The sequence below is a fragment of the Erythrolamprus reginae genome, chromosome 6 (assembly GCF_031021105.1).
Source record: "Erythrolamprus reginae isolate rEryReg1 chromosome 6, rEryReg1.hap1, whole genome shotgun sequence".
Classification (NCBI taxonomy): Eukaryota; Metazoa; Chordata; class Lepidosauria; order Squamata; family Dipsadidae; genus Erythrolamprus; species Erythrolamprus reginae.
The window spans coordinates 52,695,055-52,709,994 of NC_091955.1; the positions used below are offsets into that span (position 1 = coordinate 52,695,055).

Genomic DNA, 14,940 nt, shown 5'->3' on the forward strand with positions numbered 1-14,940 from the left:
TGGTGACCAGAACTGGATACAGTACTCCAGATGTGGTCTGACCAGGGCATAGTAGAGTGGTATTAATACTTCCCTGGTCTTAGAGTGTATCCCTCTGTTGATGCAGTTTAGGATTGTGTTGGCTTTTTTGGGTGCTGCTGCACATTGCTGGCTCATGTTTATTGATTATCCACCAAGACTCCATGAACTCTTTCGCAGTCACTACTCCCGAGTGGGGTTTCTCCCAGGCTGTATGTATGTCTATGGGTTTTTTTGCCTAGGTGAAGGACTTTGCTCTTGTCGACATTGAACATCATTTTGTTAATTAATTGAATTGTCTGCCAGAATTAACAAATAATAGCATAAAACATGCCAATTTCTTCCTTCCAGTAGTAATGTAACAACCTTTGCACAATAGAATTAGGAATTTTTGCAGAATTTCATCAATGGACTTGGTCCTATGATGAATCATACAAGCTACCTGTCACAGCTAGCAAATTGAACATTTCAGTGCAACAGCCTGCTCTATTGCCAGAATCTATCTGCCCCACATCAATCATATCAGTAGAAACTCCGCATAACCTGTTGTTGAAAATATCAAGCTCCTGCCAAAAATCAGTTAGCTCTCTAGATGCCCCAGAGCTTAATTGTAGTGCTAAAAATTAGAGTACCTCTGCCATACACTTCTTACAGCTTTTGGCACTAGCACATTGTCAGTTGAGCTAGAAAACCTGATTGATAACTCAGATTATCATCAGTGTAAAATACAAAAATAATCAGCAGAATAAAGACATGCTAGTCTACACAACATTCAATTAGGATAGTAGCTGATATAAGCAGCAGCTTATCACGTACAGTAGAAGTCTGAATCACATATGATGAAAGCCCTTTGTACAACTTTACCCAAGGTTCAGCCAACCTAGTTTTGTGCAATTAATAAGGTTTGGATCTAGGTTTAGTGGAAGTAGATTTCTCTGGAGGAGAAATCAAAGCAAAATGCTTCATGACTGCTGGTGGATCATATACAGTATCTGCCCCCAGTAACAAAATGAGCCCAGCTCATACCTAAATATTTGGGTTTTTCTAGAGTAGAGTTTAATCTACATGTATTTTGCCTGCTGGAATTTCTGCATTTTAGAATGAAATTAGAATTTAAGGTTACATCTTGAAGTATTTAAGAAAGTAGTATTTAAGAAATATTTATGTAATATATTTTTATCTCTGTATATAGGTACTGTTTTCTCTGTGAATGGGTGTACAAATTATTACACACATGCACAATGATCAGGGTTCAGTCTTCAGTTTATCAATTTGATATTTTGGCTGCAAAAATGTGATATTTTTAATTCTTTTTGTAAAAAGCAAGTGTTACAGATCTTTATCACCTTTATTTTTTTTCTTCCCCAAAATTAGGTTGTTGAGTTTGTTGTCAGTATTATTTCATTTTCTATCTTTCACCCAGTTAAAGTTTTTTTCCTTTATTACTGACTTTGGCTTTCACTAAATATCAACCTTGAACCATTCTATTAACATCATTTGAGAAAAAACCAGTTCTAATTTTCTCTATTATTATTTAGCTTACTATGATTAACAGAGTGACTGCTGATAATTCTAATACTGTATACAGAACTAGGAATACCAACATTCAGTATAAAAACAGAATATTGGCTCTCATAAGAAAAAAATATTTCTATGACTAAGGCCCGAGGCTATAGCTATAGCTCATTTCTGCACTATGCATCAACAAATGAGCAAAATGGTAGGAAGTTTTCCATTCCCTGTTGCTGCTATAAGAAGCTACTCTTAAAGACTGAGATAATATGCTGGTGCTGGATAGTTTGTGAAGCCTTTTGAACTTTAATATTTCTGCATAAAAATGACCTAAAACATGATCTGTTTTCCACATAAATCCTAAAACTTACCATCATCCCATTGACTGAAAGACTTGACCCTAATGTCCTAACTCAGAGGTAGGCAAAGTTGGCTCTTCTTGTGGATTTTAACTCCCAGAATTCCTCAGCATGATTAGCTCAGGAATTCTGGGAGTTGAAGTCCACAAGTCATAGAAGAGCCAATTTTGCCTACCCCTGTCCTAACCAAATGAACGATAATTCCTGAGACTCATATGCACAAATATGTAACTTTGGATCATTTTCCTTAATAAATGAACCGATATAATGTTTCATTGGGTTCTGTTTTTCCAGCTTTAGGACTTGTGTGGTAAACATATCACATTCTAGGTCATATTTGTGCAGAAATATTAAGCATCATTGTATGATATGTAATGGTTGGTCACATTTTTAATGAGCTGTTAGATGACCCTCAAAGCAAATGGTTACAATAAATAAAGCCTATGGCTTCATCAATTTAACTAAATTGTATTTTTTAATCTCAACACTATTAGTGTATATTTATTTGGGGGGATTTCCTTCAAGAAAATGATAAATGACATCAGTTACATCTTTTAAGAGTGATTTTTTACCTAAAATACTACCAGTAGTTTGTTTTAACATTTGGGGGATGTTTTACAATTAAGATTAGGATTTTGGCTGCAGAAGAAAATAGTATCTTGAAAAATAAATGGATTTATGATTGATAACTTGATCAGTTGGGTCAATGCTATTTTACATAACTTTGCAATTTACATGAAAGAATACTACACAAAACTGAAAATACAAAGGCTAAACTTTGTGTAGTTAATTAGAGGTGTTTACAATATGTCTGGAGCAAAATGTTGCAATATGCTAAATTATAATTTACCGTACTTGTCTTCATTAAAATGAGTTATCCAACAAGATAAGATGAACCAAGGATATTTCACAAAGGCAACAAAGTCTCAGATGAGCCCCAAAAGGAGATGCACCCTAATTCCATACTTAAGAGTACATTAAAACTCAAATGGAGGGCAAACATTATAGATGTTAGAAATTTTGATTGATTTGATACGATCCATTTGAGAGGTGTCCTTGTAGATACCCAGCTGGGTACTATATAGCATCAGACCCAGAACTCTGGCTTTAAATAATTTAATTGCTGCTGAGATGTAGTTCTTGCCCTGTTGACTTGCATATTTGATAATTGCAAGGGATATTCTTTGCACTCCTAAATTAAGTTCACTCATTTGATCAGTCCAGTAATTTGAAAATAAACACATAGATTGAAAATAAACACATAGATATTTAAGTTTAAGTTGCTTAATAAGGTGTCTATTGATCTTCCAGATCACTGCAAACTTAAAGCATTTTCTTGAAAGTACTAAAACATTGTTTTAGAATAATTATTTTCAAGGAGTTCCCTGGAGCAATATAATGAAATAGTATATACCTATATGAGTTGCAGACATAATAGACACATCATCAGCATATAGGAGAAAATGGGTAGCCAAAATAAAGCAGAATATTTGAGACCATGACTGATAGCACCAATTAGGGCAATCTCCCCACCTTTTGGGATTATTCCGTTTGTGTGGGTATTTAACATTTCACAAGCCCCACACAGTATATTTTTCAGCCTTACCCATTCAGTTGACAACAGCATATATTGTCCTCTCTTATCAAAATCACATCTGAATAGTAAAATGCATTACAGGTAGCCCTCAATTTACAACTACAGTTGGGACTAGAACTTCCATTGCTAAGTGAAGTGGTTGCCAAATGAGTCATACCTCCGTTTATGACCTTTTTATCACAATCACTACAATTAAGAAAATTGCATCATTTAGTGAATCTAACTTATGTTCTTGGTTTTGCTTATGAGAAAATGCCTAGGAAAATTGCAACTGGCAATCCTGTGTCCCAGGGATACTGTAATTGATATAAATAAATGTCAGTTGCCAAGATCCTTAATTTTGAACATGCGACCGAAGAGATGCTGCAGATATCGTATTTGCAAGAACTGGTCATAAACAACTTTTCTTTTAGCACCAACATAACTTTGAAGGAGCATTAAGTGAATGGTTACAAGTTGAGAACTACCTCTAGTTTATACCTTGTATATACCTTATACACAGTGGTGAACAGATTTTACATTATTTACTGTTGGAAAACGTGATTCCTTCTCCAACTATGAACTTCTTTGAAGTTCTCTCCAAGAACATTGCAACATTATAGCAATAACGTAGCTATGACTTATGGAAGCTGTTTGATGCCCTCTTCCTATTAGTAATTGCTTCAGCCTGATCTTTTTTAAAATTAATGTGTATTGTATCTGCTTTATTTGATGTATTTTTAAGTATTGCTCTCAGAATGTAAATAGATTTCAAACAAAGAAATAGTTTGTCAACTATTTTTACATACTTAAATCAGTAAACATTTTCCTTGTTAAAAATACTTTGGGTACATCTTTTTCTTTTTACTTTATTTCCCCTTCCCCTTCCCTTCTTCATAGTGGGTGGAACTATCATCTAGGATGAATTGACCTAGTCCAATCAGCTGAGGATTGAGTCTTGATTTTAATGTGGGGCTCTGCCTTGCCTGGTATCCCCAGTTATGATTCAGTCCTCAGACTGGACAGACGTGGCTTGATCATCTCCATTTCTGTCAGTTTCTGAGTCAGTGTTCCTCACCATCGACATCACATTGTGAATTTTTGTTTTTGCTGGCTCCTTCCTTTCATCAAACAGCTGAGAGGATCCAAGAGCATCATATCTCGCTACCACAGTGGTTGCCCATGCTGCTGAGGCATAGACACCAATAAGACTTGGTCTTCACTGCCTCAAGTCAAGGGTTTCTTTTCTCCACCCAGATCCAGCATCCTTAAGGGGCTTGACTCTGTTCCTCTGTGGGCAATGCAGCATTGGCCTCACAAGCCTCCGTGCCTCCCCCCATTCCGGACAATCAAACTTACTTCCTGAGGGAGCGCTCCAGTGCTGAAGCAAACTGAGTGGCATACTTCTCCAGACATTTCATGTTCAGCACAGTTCCAGAAAACAATGACTGGTTATCTGACCACCAATTTGGGGCTTCTTCCTGTTGCTGCCAATTTTTCTTTCACAGTGCCTTTTGCTGCCATCACTAAGACTTGGTCCGAGTCTCGCACTTGTGCGAAGCAGGTGGTGTTTTTTTCTTTTGGGCTACAAGTGGCAGACCAAATATCCCCAATATTGCTCCTGCCTCCAGAGGCTTGGATCGGAGCACAGAATCATGCCGTGGCATACACCCCTTGAGCAGCTACAGCATTGCCAGCAGCCATTTTAGAACCACTGATATTTACCGGTGTCAAAATTCGCCTCAAAGGCCATAGCAGCATCTGGCAGATGCAGTGGTTGAGGCAATGACAAGCAGACATGCACCATAAATGACGTGTGGTGTCTGCACCCTTTAAGGTTTGGCACCTGGACCCAATCCTGGTCAAATCCAGTGACCATAAAAAGATCCCTCCTTTTCCTTCAAGGGAGGCATAAGATCAACTCCCTACCCCCAGCAGCTCTTTCAGGGGTCCAACCACCCATCATCTACCCCCAGATAACAAGGTCAGTACTCCTACAGACCACAACAGTTTCAGGAGTGGCCCGCCCATGGAGGCAGTTCAAGCGGCCCTTTCGGGGAGGTAGGGGTCACTTGGAGTGATGGCCCAGATAATCCCCTGCCCGATATTCCCATTGGGAGCTGCTTGTCTCTCTTCACCTCCAGGTGAGAATTCATCACCCAGGACAGATGGTTTCTGGAAACTGTGAATTATGGTCTCTCTCTGGAGTTCCTCTCCATTCTCCTGAGATTCTTTCTTACCTGTCCATTGTCCAGCAATCCTACAAAAAAACACTGTATTGACTCTGCCATCCAGCACCTATTAGACATTCAAGCCATCGAAAGGTGCTTCAACATCTAATTCGTCAGGGGTTCTACTCCATTTTGTCTGTAGTTCCCAAGGCTGCAGGGGGATGGAAGATGATCCTAGATCTAAAGGGCTTGAACTGGTATATAAAATACTACTGGTTCAAAATCTGGTTCATCCTAGGGGAAGTGCACAAGGGGGGCCACCTAGCTTCCATAGACCTTGCTGAGGACTACCTCCATATACTCATCAATCTCCTTCACCAGAAGTATCTCTGGTTCTGCTATGCGAACAGGCACTATCTGTATGCAACCTTTCCCTTTCCTGTCCTCCTCATGTCTTCACAAAGGTGCTGGAACTTATCCTACCATCCTTTTGTCCATGGGCAGTTCACAATTTGGAACACAAATGGCATAAACTGGATGTGCAGCAGGCTCTTTGTATTTATATTAAACACATGGCAACCATTCGCAGAATTGTGTCTCTCTTTCTAGCATTCCTGGACAACCAAGGTGTCCTTTGAGGAAGTGTATAATGCAGCTACCTGGGCAAGTCTGTCCCAGTTTATTTGCCGTTATAAGATTGATTCCTTGACATTGGCAGATATGTCCTTTGGCCACAGGGTGTTACAGAGGGTTATAGGAGATGAGGCACAGCAAGAAGGCCAGCTCAATCCCCCCCCCCCCAAGAACAGACTGCTTGGGTATGTCCCATCCTGGATGATAGTTCCACCCACTATAAAGAAGGGACGTTGGTCTTACCTAATATGCCTCTTTTCATAGAATGGAACTATCATTTCGTCTCACCCAACTTCCACTGGGCATCTGTATTTCTCCTGTATTTCCTGAGCATCCTTGTGACGCCACGTTTGTTCATTGGTTTCATCGTAACTGGGGATACCAGGCAAGGTAGAGCCCCAAATTAAAATCAACAGACACAGCTAATCCTCAGATGATTGGATGAGATCAACCCATCCTGGATGATAGTTTCATTTTACGAGCAGAGGCATATCACATAAGACTAAAGCACTGCCTCTTCTCTTCTCGCCTCATCTCTTCTCTTCTCATACCATTTTGGCTCTTTCTGTAGTATAGTACTTAAAGGAAGATCCATGCTATTTATTTGCTACTAATTCCTAATATTAACTTTTATTTTGAAAATTGGTAGGTTCAGATTTTATACCAAGAATTACAACAAACTTTTAAAGAGATTTCAAAGCTCTAGCTGGAATAATAATTTTGGAAAATTAGTTATTTATAAGATTGTTTGCCCCTTTCACCAAGCTCATAAAGAGTGACAACAATTCTTATCTATTACATTCTATATCATATGCATATTGTAGCAGTTTCTCTTCTGTAAGTGACAAGTGAACTTAGTATCATTCATTTTTCTCTTGACAAAAAAGGAACCCTTTCTCGATCCTTTGCAAGAAAGTAGAATTTAAATTAGCATAATTTGACTACTTTTGGAGGACAAAAATGATTCTTTCTCATTTTTCTTTCTTACAAAATGATCTTTCTTATTTTTTTTAATCATGTAGCAAAATCTATAGCAATCTTTCTTTCTCAAGTACATTGTAAATATGTTTCTTGATATTTCATTTTTCATAATTTTATTCTGAGCAATTATCTTCTTGTCTTCTCATTTTCTCTGCTAAATGTAGGGGATTATTATTACAGGAGAACAACAGGTTTTCAGAAGCACTGCATTATTATAAATTGGCTATTGGAAGCAGACCTACTTTAGCGTGTAAGTAAAGTTGCATGCTTGTTATATTTAAATACACTGTTCCTTCTCATTTGTGTTGTGTTATAAATAAAACTATTAAGAAAATCTGTAAGTTTTAATTCTGTTAAATGTGAGCAGATGTTTTTGCATGGTTCCAATATATTTGATAACACCTGGGCCATCATTACTGTAATGTAAAGATGCTGTACTATAGTAAAATAGTTGATCTTGAATGTTATCCATACTGTTTATTTTATTGCTAGGCAAACGTGTTGCCAGAGTAACATGTTTAACTTTGATTTGAGATGAAAGAAGTTGAAATATGCTGAACTTTATGGCAGTAATGGAAGTGAGCTGTTTGATAGAGAGGTCACATGTTTAAGAGGCAATTCAGGGTTGCTGATCTACTTCAATATGTTTAGTAAAAGACTTCTGTTATTTATTTCATCCTAAAACTAAAACAGGATATTAGATTATAGGTGTAGACAAATAGAATGTTCATGTTACATATCATCGTTGTCAATTGTTTGTATATAATGCTTTCATGTGGAATCATCTAATGTGTGAATGAGGAGTCTCTCAAAATTCTCTTTGAAAAAATAAAGCCTGTGATTTCTGAAACATCAATATAGTACTCAACCAACTTTAATTGGTACTTGCTCAAGTTTAAATGTAAATCAATGAAATAGTCTAACATTTCCTTCTCTAGAAAGAGAAAGCTGAAGATGTTACATTCAGGCAATAAAGCAATTTAACTTACTCTGCCATCTTTCCAGATCCAAAAGGCTTTAATTTCCATAAGATTACCTTGTTCACTTGGACAGACAGCACTTATTGTTTCTACTGAATCTACTGAACTCTCAAATGTACTGAATTGGGGTATTTTACCTCTTTTTATCATTATGACAAAACTGTTCTAAAGAAACATTACACCTTCGTTGACATTTCAATTAATTCTAATGAAATTCCAGTTTTAATGTTTTGTTGTGATGGAATTCATTTTTATTTAATTAGCAATCTATTTCCTACGGCAGTTATTAAAGTCATCAATATCTTATAAAGGAAGTCTTGTATTGCTGTAGAATTAGTATGGATAATCTATGACTTTAATGAAAGATAATTCAAGGTTTTTTTTTAAAAAAAGAGAAGGGCCAGTCTAACTGAAGAAAATGTCAACCTGTAGCTATTAAATTTTTCTGGTTTTAAACAACTTCAAATATAATATGATTATGTATGAATGTGCAACTGCTACATTTATCTTTCCTTTTTTCAGCTGCTTATTTGAATACTGGTATCATCTTAATGAACCAAGGCAAGGCTGAGGAAGCCAAGAAGACATTTTTGAAGTGTTCAGAGATTCCTGATGAAAACTTAAAAGATCCTCATGCTCATAAGAGTTCTGTTACAAGCTGCCTTTATAACCTGGGGAAACTTTACCATGAACAAGGACAGTATGAGGTAAAATTTAATAGCAACATAGCAGCCATCTATAATCTATAGTCCTCAGAGAGGGGTGGCATACAAATCAAATCAAATCTATCAAATAAATAAATAATTTTTTTGGGTGTGTTTTTTTAAAGTCTCCACTTCTATACTAGAATTAACTATTGGCCTGACTGGAAGTTGAGTGGCACATAAATTGGATAAATTATTATGGTTTCTCATACAATCACCCAGATATTTAGATTTAATTTTAATTTGACTGAATTAAAAATCCACTTATCAATTCCTTCCCAAGGACATGCAATAGGCAGATGTTATTGTTTGATAGTGTTAAAGGTATCATTGTAAAGTCTTTGACTCAGTGGTTCACAACAAACTACTTCTAAGACTCAAATCCTAGGGCATCTTGGGATCCCTCCATAGCTGGATAACTGCTTTCCTATCAAACAGACAACAAGTTGTCAAAATAGGGAGCACCACATCTAATCCTGTTCCAGTTAACAGCAGCATACCCCAAGGCAGCATTCTTGGACCAACACTCTTCATACTCTATATAAATGACCTTTGTGATCACATTACAAGCCACTGCGTTCTCTTCTGCGACAATGTAAAACTTTTCAACACCACCAATAACACATCTACTCTACAAAAAGACCTTGACTTTGTGTCTGAATGATCAAACATCTAGCAACTCCAAATCTCAACCAAGAAATGCTCTGTACTATCAGAACACCAAATACAAGCTGAACAAACAAGATCTTACAGACAACCCTCATTCCATAAAATATCTTGAAACATTATTATTATTATTATTATTAATAATAATAATAATAGTTATTGTTATTATTATTATTTGTTTGTTTGTTTGTTAATTTATTTATTTATTTATTAGATTTGTATGCCGCCCCTCTCCAAGGACTCGGAGCGGCTCACAACAAGAAACAGTACAAATCCAATACTTAAAACAATTTAAAACCCTTAATATAAAAATAATCATACTTCTCATACAGACCATACATAAAGCAGAAACGGCCCAGGGGAATCAATTTCCCCATGCCTGATGGCAGAGGTGTATTTTGAGAAGTTTATGAAAGGCAAGGAGGGTGGGGGCAGTCCTAATCTCTGTGGGGGAGTTGATTCCAGAGGGTCAGGGCCACCACAGAGAAGGCTCTTCCCCTTGGTCCTGCCGGATGACATTGTTTCATCGACGGGACCCGGAGAAGGTCAACTCTGTGGGACCTAACCGGTCACTGGGATTCAAGCGGCAGAAGGCAGTCCCGGAGATATTCTAGTCTGATGCCATGAAGGGCTTTATAAGTCATAACCAACACTTTGAATTGCGACCGGAAACTGATTGGCAACCAATGCAGACTGCGAAGTGTTGGTGTAACATGGGCATACCTGGGGAAGCTCATGATTGCTCTCGCAGCTGCATTCTGCACGATCTGAAGTTTCCAAACACTCTTCAGAGGAAGCCCCATGTAGAGAGCATTACAGTAGTCGAACCTCGACTCATATCAAATGGCCACAGGGTTGGCCATATCCCGTCAGCTAAGCAGTGTCAGTTAGCAGGGTTGCAGGGGAGGGTCTTCTCTATGGCAGCACTGGCTCTCTGGAACCAGCTACCTCTTGTGATCCATACTGCCCCTACCCTACTGGCCTTCTGGAAAGCCTTAAAGACCTGGCTCTGTTGGCAGGCCTGGGGCCATTGAGCAAATGAGATCTCTTTTAAATCGGGCCACAAAAAATATTATTTTTTTTAATAAGGGGTTTTAAATCATTCTTTTAAACTTTAAACTGTTGATGTCTTTGCTGTAAGCCGCCCAGAGTCTTTGGGAGTTGGGCAGCATATAAATTAAATAAATGCTTCTGAATTTGATGTTGTTGTAATAATATGTTTCTTAACACTTTGTCACAGGATGCCCTTATAGTTTACAAAGAAGCGATACAGAAAATGCCAAGACAGTTTGCACCACAGAGTTTATATAATATGATGGGTGAGTCTAAGTAAACATCTAAAAATATTTGTATTAATTTTCTTCCAGTGCATATATTTTTCTATATCTGCCAATTTTGGGTATTAATCCAAGTGTTTCTTTATGATATGTTTTTGGCTCTGATCAAATCTTCAAGCTTTACATTTGTAGCTTACCCCATACCACCATAGATAGCATTCAAATGTATAAATGAGAACAATTAATGAATAAAAAAGTCTGTATAGCTTTGTATTAATAAAGTGTTGTGAACAAGGCACAACAAATTTAAAATAATACATGATTATCCAAATATAATAATCCAGATTCTAAAAACAGATAAGGTTTCCCATCAGGAAATTATTTCATAGTCACAATATGGGCACTAAAAATTGCTTTTAGGAACTAATTTATAGCTGATTAAAGACTTACTAGTTATAATAGGCTAAAAAATATATTCTTTGACTTGGTACTATGACTGCAATAATTCCAAACTCACAAAGTCAAAGAGAATAGCAGGCTTAAATGTGGCATCTTCTCTCTTGCTCTCTCTCTCTCTGTCTCTCCCCCTCCCTCCCAATTCACTTTATCCAAATAACTGTACAAATAACCCAGCATGTTGAAAAATGTCACTTAAATTTTAAAAGGATTAATAGTTTTTTAAAACAACAACAACATTGTTTTCTCCTTGAATTATCATAAATTGCTATAAGAATTACAAGAATCAAAAGAAGATTTGGTGACATATGAACATATTGTTATGCCGGGCTTCACATTACAAGCCCCAATTCAGTCAGAAATGTAAATTCAAACACACACGCTGTTATAAAGTAAACAAACGCAGTTTATCCAAAATAAAGCTGCACACGCACTTTAAACTGAGTAAATTAGCTCACACACAGATAACAGTCCTTGAAAGCTGTGAGAGACAAAAAACAAACAGAACAGATAAGAGCAGCTGTGAGCAGCCAAACCTCTTCGAATGAGTCCACAAGATTTACTTAGCTGTGAAATATCCCAAAAAGTCTGTGAAAGTCCAGGAACAAAGCAAACATGATGTATTCTTCTCCAAACGGATAAACTCCCACATGTGCTCTCTTCAATGCTGGTAATTTATCAGCAACCCCATTAGCCTAATTGCCTCAGCCACAGGTGTTCTCCCTGATCTCCGACGATACCTGTGCAGTTGGTCCCTTCTAGCCATGAGCCTGCACATTCTGGTATCTATCCACTGATCCTCCGAGTCTGAGTCCGATGACCCACTAATGGGGTCATTAACTAATGGGTTGGCTGCATCCATCTTTATATCTGATTCTTCTTCTTCCCCAACGTCTGACCTTGGCAAGGAATCCTCACTGTCAGAAGCTGATGGCAGTAAGACAAGTCTCTGGGAACCTGAGGACTCTCCTAAGCCAACATCCAAATTCCCCATTGCAGGAGCTGGCCCAGAGCCAATCACAACACATATAAGCAAATTTTATTGGGCCGCCATTTAGGCATCAAGCCCAACTTCCTATTTAATACAAAAATATTTTTTAATTCCTTTCTTTGCTAGCTAGAAACTTTTTTCATGTAACAATTATGTCCACATATTTTGGCTGTCTCACACTTTGTTCCTCACAAAATGGTTAAAGTTATCAATCAGTGGCTGACAATTACTCGGATAGAGAATTTATGTACCCACACTGGAATTCTAACAAGGATATCACATCAATCAATTATGCCTGTGGTGGGCAAAGGCCTCTGGAATAGATTTTTACACTAGCAAATGACAAAAAAATAAACAAGATCCCAAAAATCCTCTTAAAGTTTCCTGGATTCTTTAGTTTGTTCCTTAAATATATCCAATAAAGGAAAGACCATATCTCTGAGCAATTAGTTTCACCTTCATATTGCTCTTTTTGTTAAGAGGGGTTTTTTTACATTTAAATTGAATTTCCCTATCTGCAACTTAAAAGGCGTTATTTCTTGTCCAATACCTGGTGAAGTTGTTCCATGAATTTAAAATAAAAATGGTTATCCTAATGCCTCCCCCCCCCCCCCCACAAAGATATAAGCTTTGATGGGTATAGGTCGAGAGATCCATATCAGTTCCCATCAACTGACTGTCAAGACCCATCATCATGATTTCTTCACTATCATCTGATGGGCAACTTTCTTAAAACCCATGCATAATAGTACCTTTCTGAAGTCAGAGTTCTGTAAATTTAATGATTAATAAAGTTGTGTACCATGGTTACACCAAATAATTTTTTGTTACAAAAATCCCATCTCTAAAGCTATATTGGTCTGATATCAGTAAAGTATGATAAAGTGGGCATCAAATTATAACTTAGATATACTAGGTAAAATAATCTTAACAATTTAGAATGTGGGCAACATTGAATAAAATCTATTTCAGGGCATCCTTACATTTAAAAAATAGAATTCTTCTTTGTAACAGTTCATATTTCCAACTCATCTTCTCAACCACAACTGCTCAAAAATAATTTGATATGTTGTCATTCTTTTTCATTAATACAGTGTTCCCTCAATTTTCACGGGGGATGCGTTCTGAGACCGCCCGCGAAAGTTGAATTTCCGCGAAGTAGAGATGCGGAAGTAAATACACAGTATCACAAGCCTTCCATTAACACTTTAAACCCCTAAATTACAATTTCCCATTCCCTTAGCAACCATTTAGATTATTACTCACCATGTTTATTTATTAAAGTTTATTTTAAAAAATATTTATTAAAGGCGGATGAAAGTTTGGCAATGAGATATGACGTCATCAGGCAGGAAAAACCGTGGAATAGGGGGGGGAAATGCAAAGTATTTTTTAATTAATATTTTTGAAAAACCCGTGGTATAGACGTTCCGCGAAGTTCGAACCCGCAAAAATCGAGGGACCACTGTATATCCAATAGTTGAAATAATTTCACACTGAAAGAGATTGACTCTATTGAACAGATGAATAAAAACCCTATGGTACAAAGGTGAAAAAGAAATTCTGACTATTACTCATCTTGCTTTTGTTTTTTTAGAGAATTATAAACTTCTTTCTTATAGAAAATGTCAAAATTAGTTATCAGCATAATATTCCTCTTTATTACTGTATGTTGTTAATAAAAATTAAACTTTGTCAGTTTTCCTCGAGTTAAAGTATGATATAACTGGGTACACTGGGAAGATCATAAAGAATTGTATAAACTGACTGGTTTGCTTGCTTGTTTGCTTGCTTGTTTGTTTGTGTATAGCAATTGCTGATTAGGAACCTAATAATTACCATCCATTTTTTCCCCTTGATTCATGATGATTTACCCCAGTCTTGGTTTCCTGGAAAACTCTATTAAAGGAAGCTTATACAAGAAATGTTCTTCACACAGAGATCATCTGTTTTAAACTTGGTTTTTGTCTTATGAGAAACGTAATTAAGCACAAAGTAATAGAATAATGGCAGTATATCTGCATTAAATACAATAAATAAAATAAATAAATCTTTTAATGTAGGTTTTCTCCGTTACTAATTGGAGACATTTTAGCTATTAATCATATTTGGAAACAGTGGGAATTCTTTCATATTGATCCTTCTGGATATTGTAAAGATCTTTATAGGATGAAGTGTGAAATTTTAAACATGTGAAGGATCATCTAATTTAACACAGCTGTTTTGTGGTAGTTTTGCTTCTGACAGCTAGAGCAAGCCAGTCTGATTCAGTCTGCTAGAAATTATAAGACTCTCTTGACTCATGTTATCACTAATGCAATTTCCATCCATATTAAGCTTTTTGGAAAAATATTCTGAACACTGAACATCATTATATTCCTGTTGTTATCCAGTCTTCTGTTTGAAAGATAAGCATCTACAAACATCTTTTGGGATTTTCTTTAAAGATAATGTTTATATTTAAATAAGTCAATCATAAAATCTTAGTGTTAAAAATTCTGCAAGTTGACTCAAGGTTTTTAAGAAATATTCTTGTGAAATATTTATATATTAATAGTAATATTTTTTTTCTATGGTAACATTCTACTACAGAATAATAGAATAATAATGTGCTGC

At 36.6% G+C, this 14,940-nt stretch overlaps 1 protein-coding gene across 1 annotated transcript in view; it reads left to right on the forward strand.

Annotated features, from left to right (window-relative positions):
* Positions 1–14,940, forward strand: part of TMTC2 (transmembrane O-mannosyltransferase targeting cadherins 2) — a 228,993-nt gene that overhangs the window by 166,891 nt on the left and 47,162 nt on the right. The window contains exons 5-7 of the mRNA XM_070755769.1: positions 7,415–7,500; positions 8,753–8,937; positions 10,841–10,919. Of these exons, the coding sequence (XP_070611870.1) occupies positions 7,415–7,500; positions 8,753–8,937; positions 10,841–10,919 (350 nt within the window). The remainder of the gene's footprint in view (positions 1–7,414; positions 7,501–8,752; positions 8,938–10,840; positions 10,920–14,940) is intronic.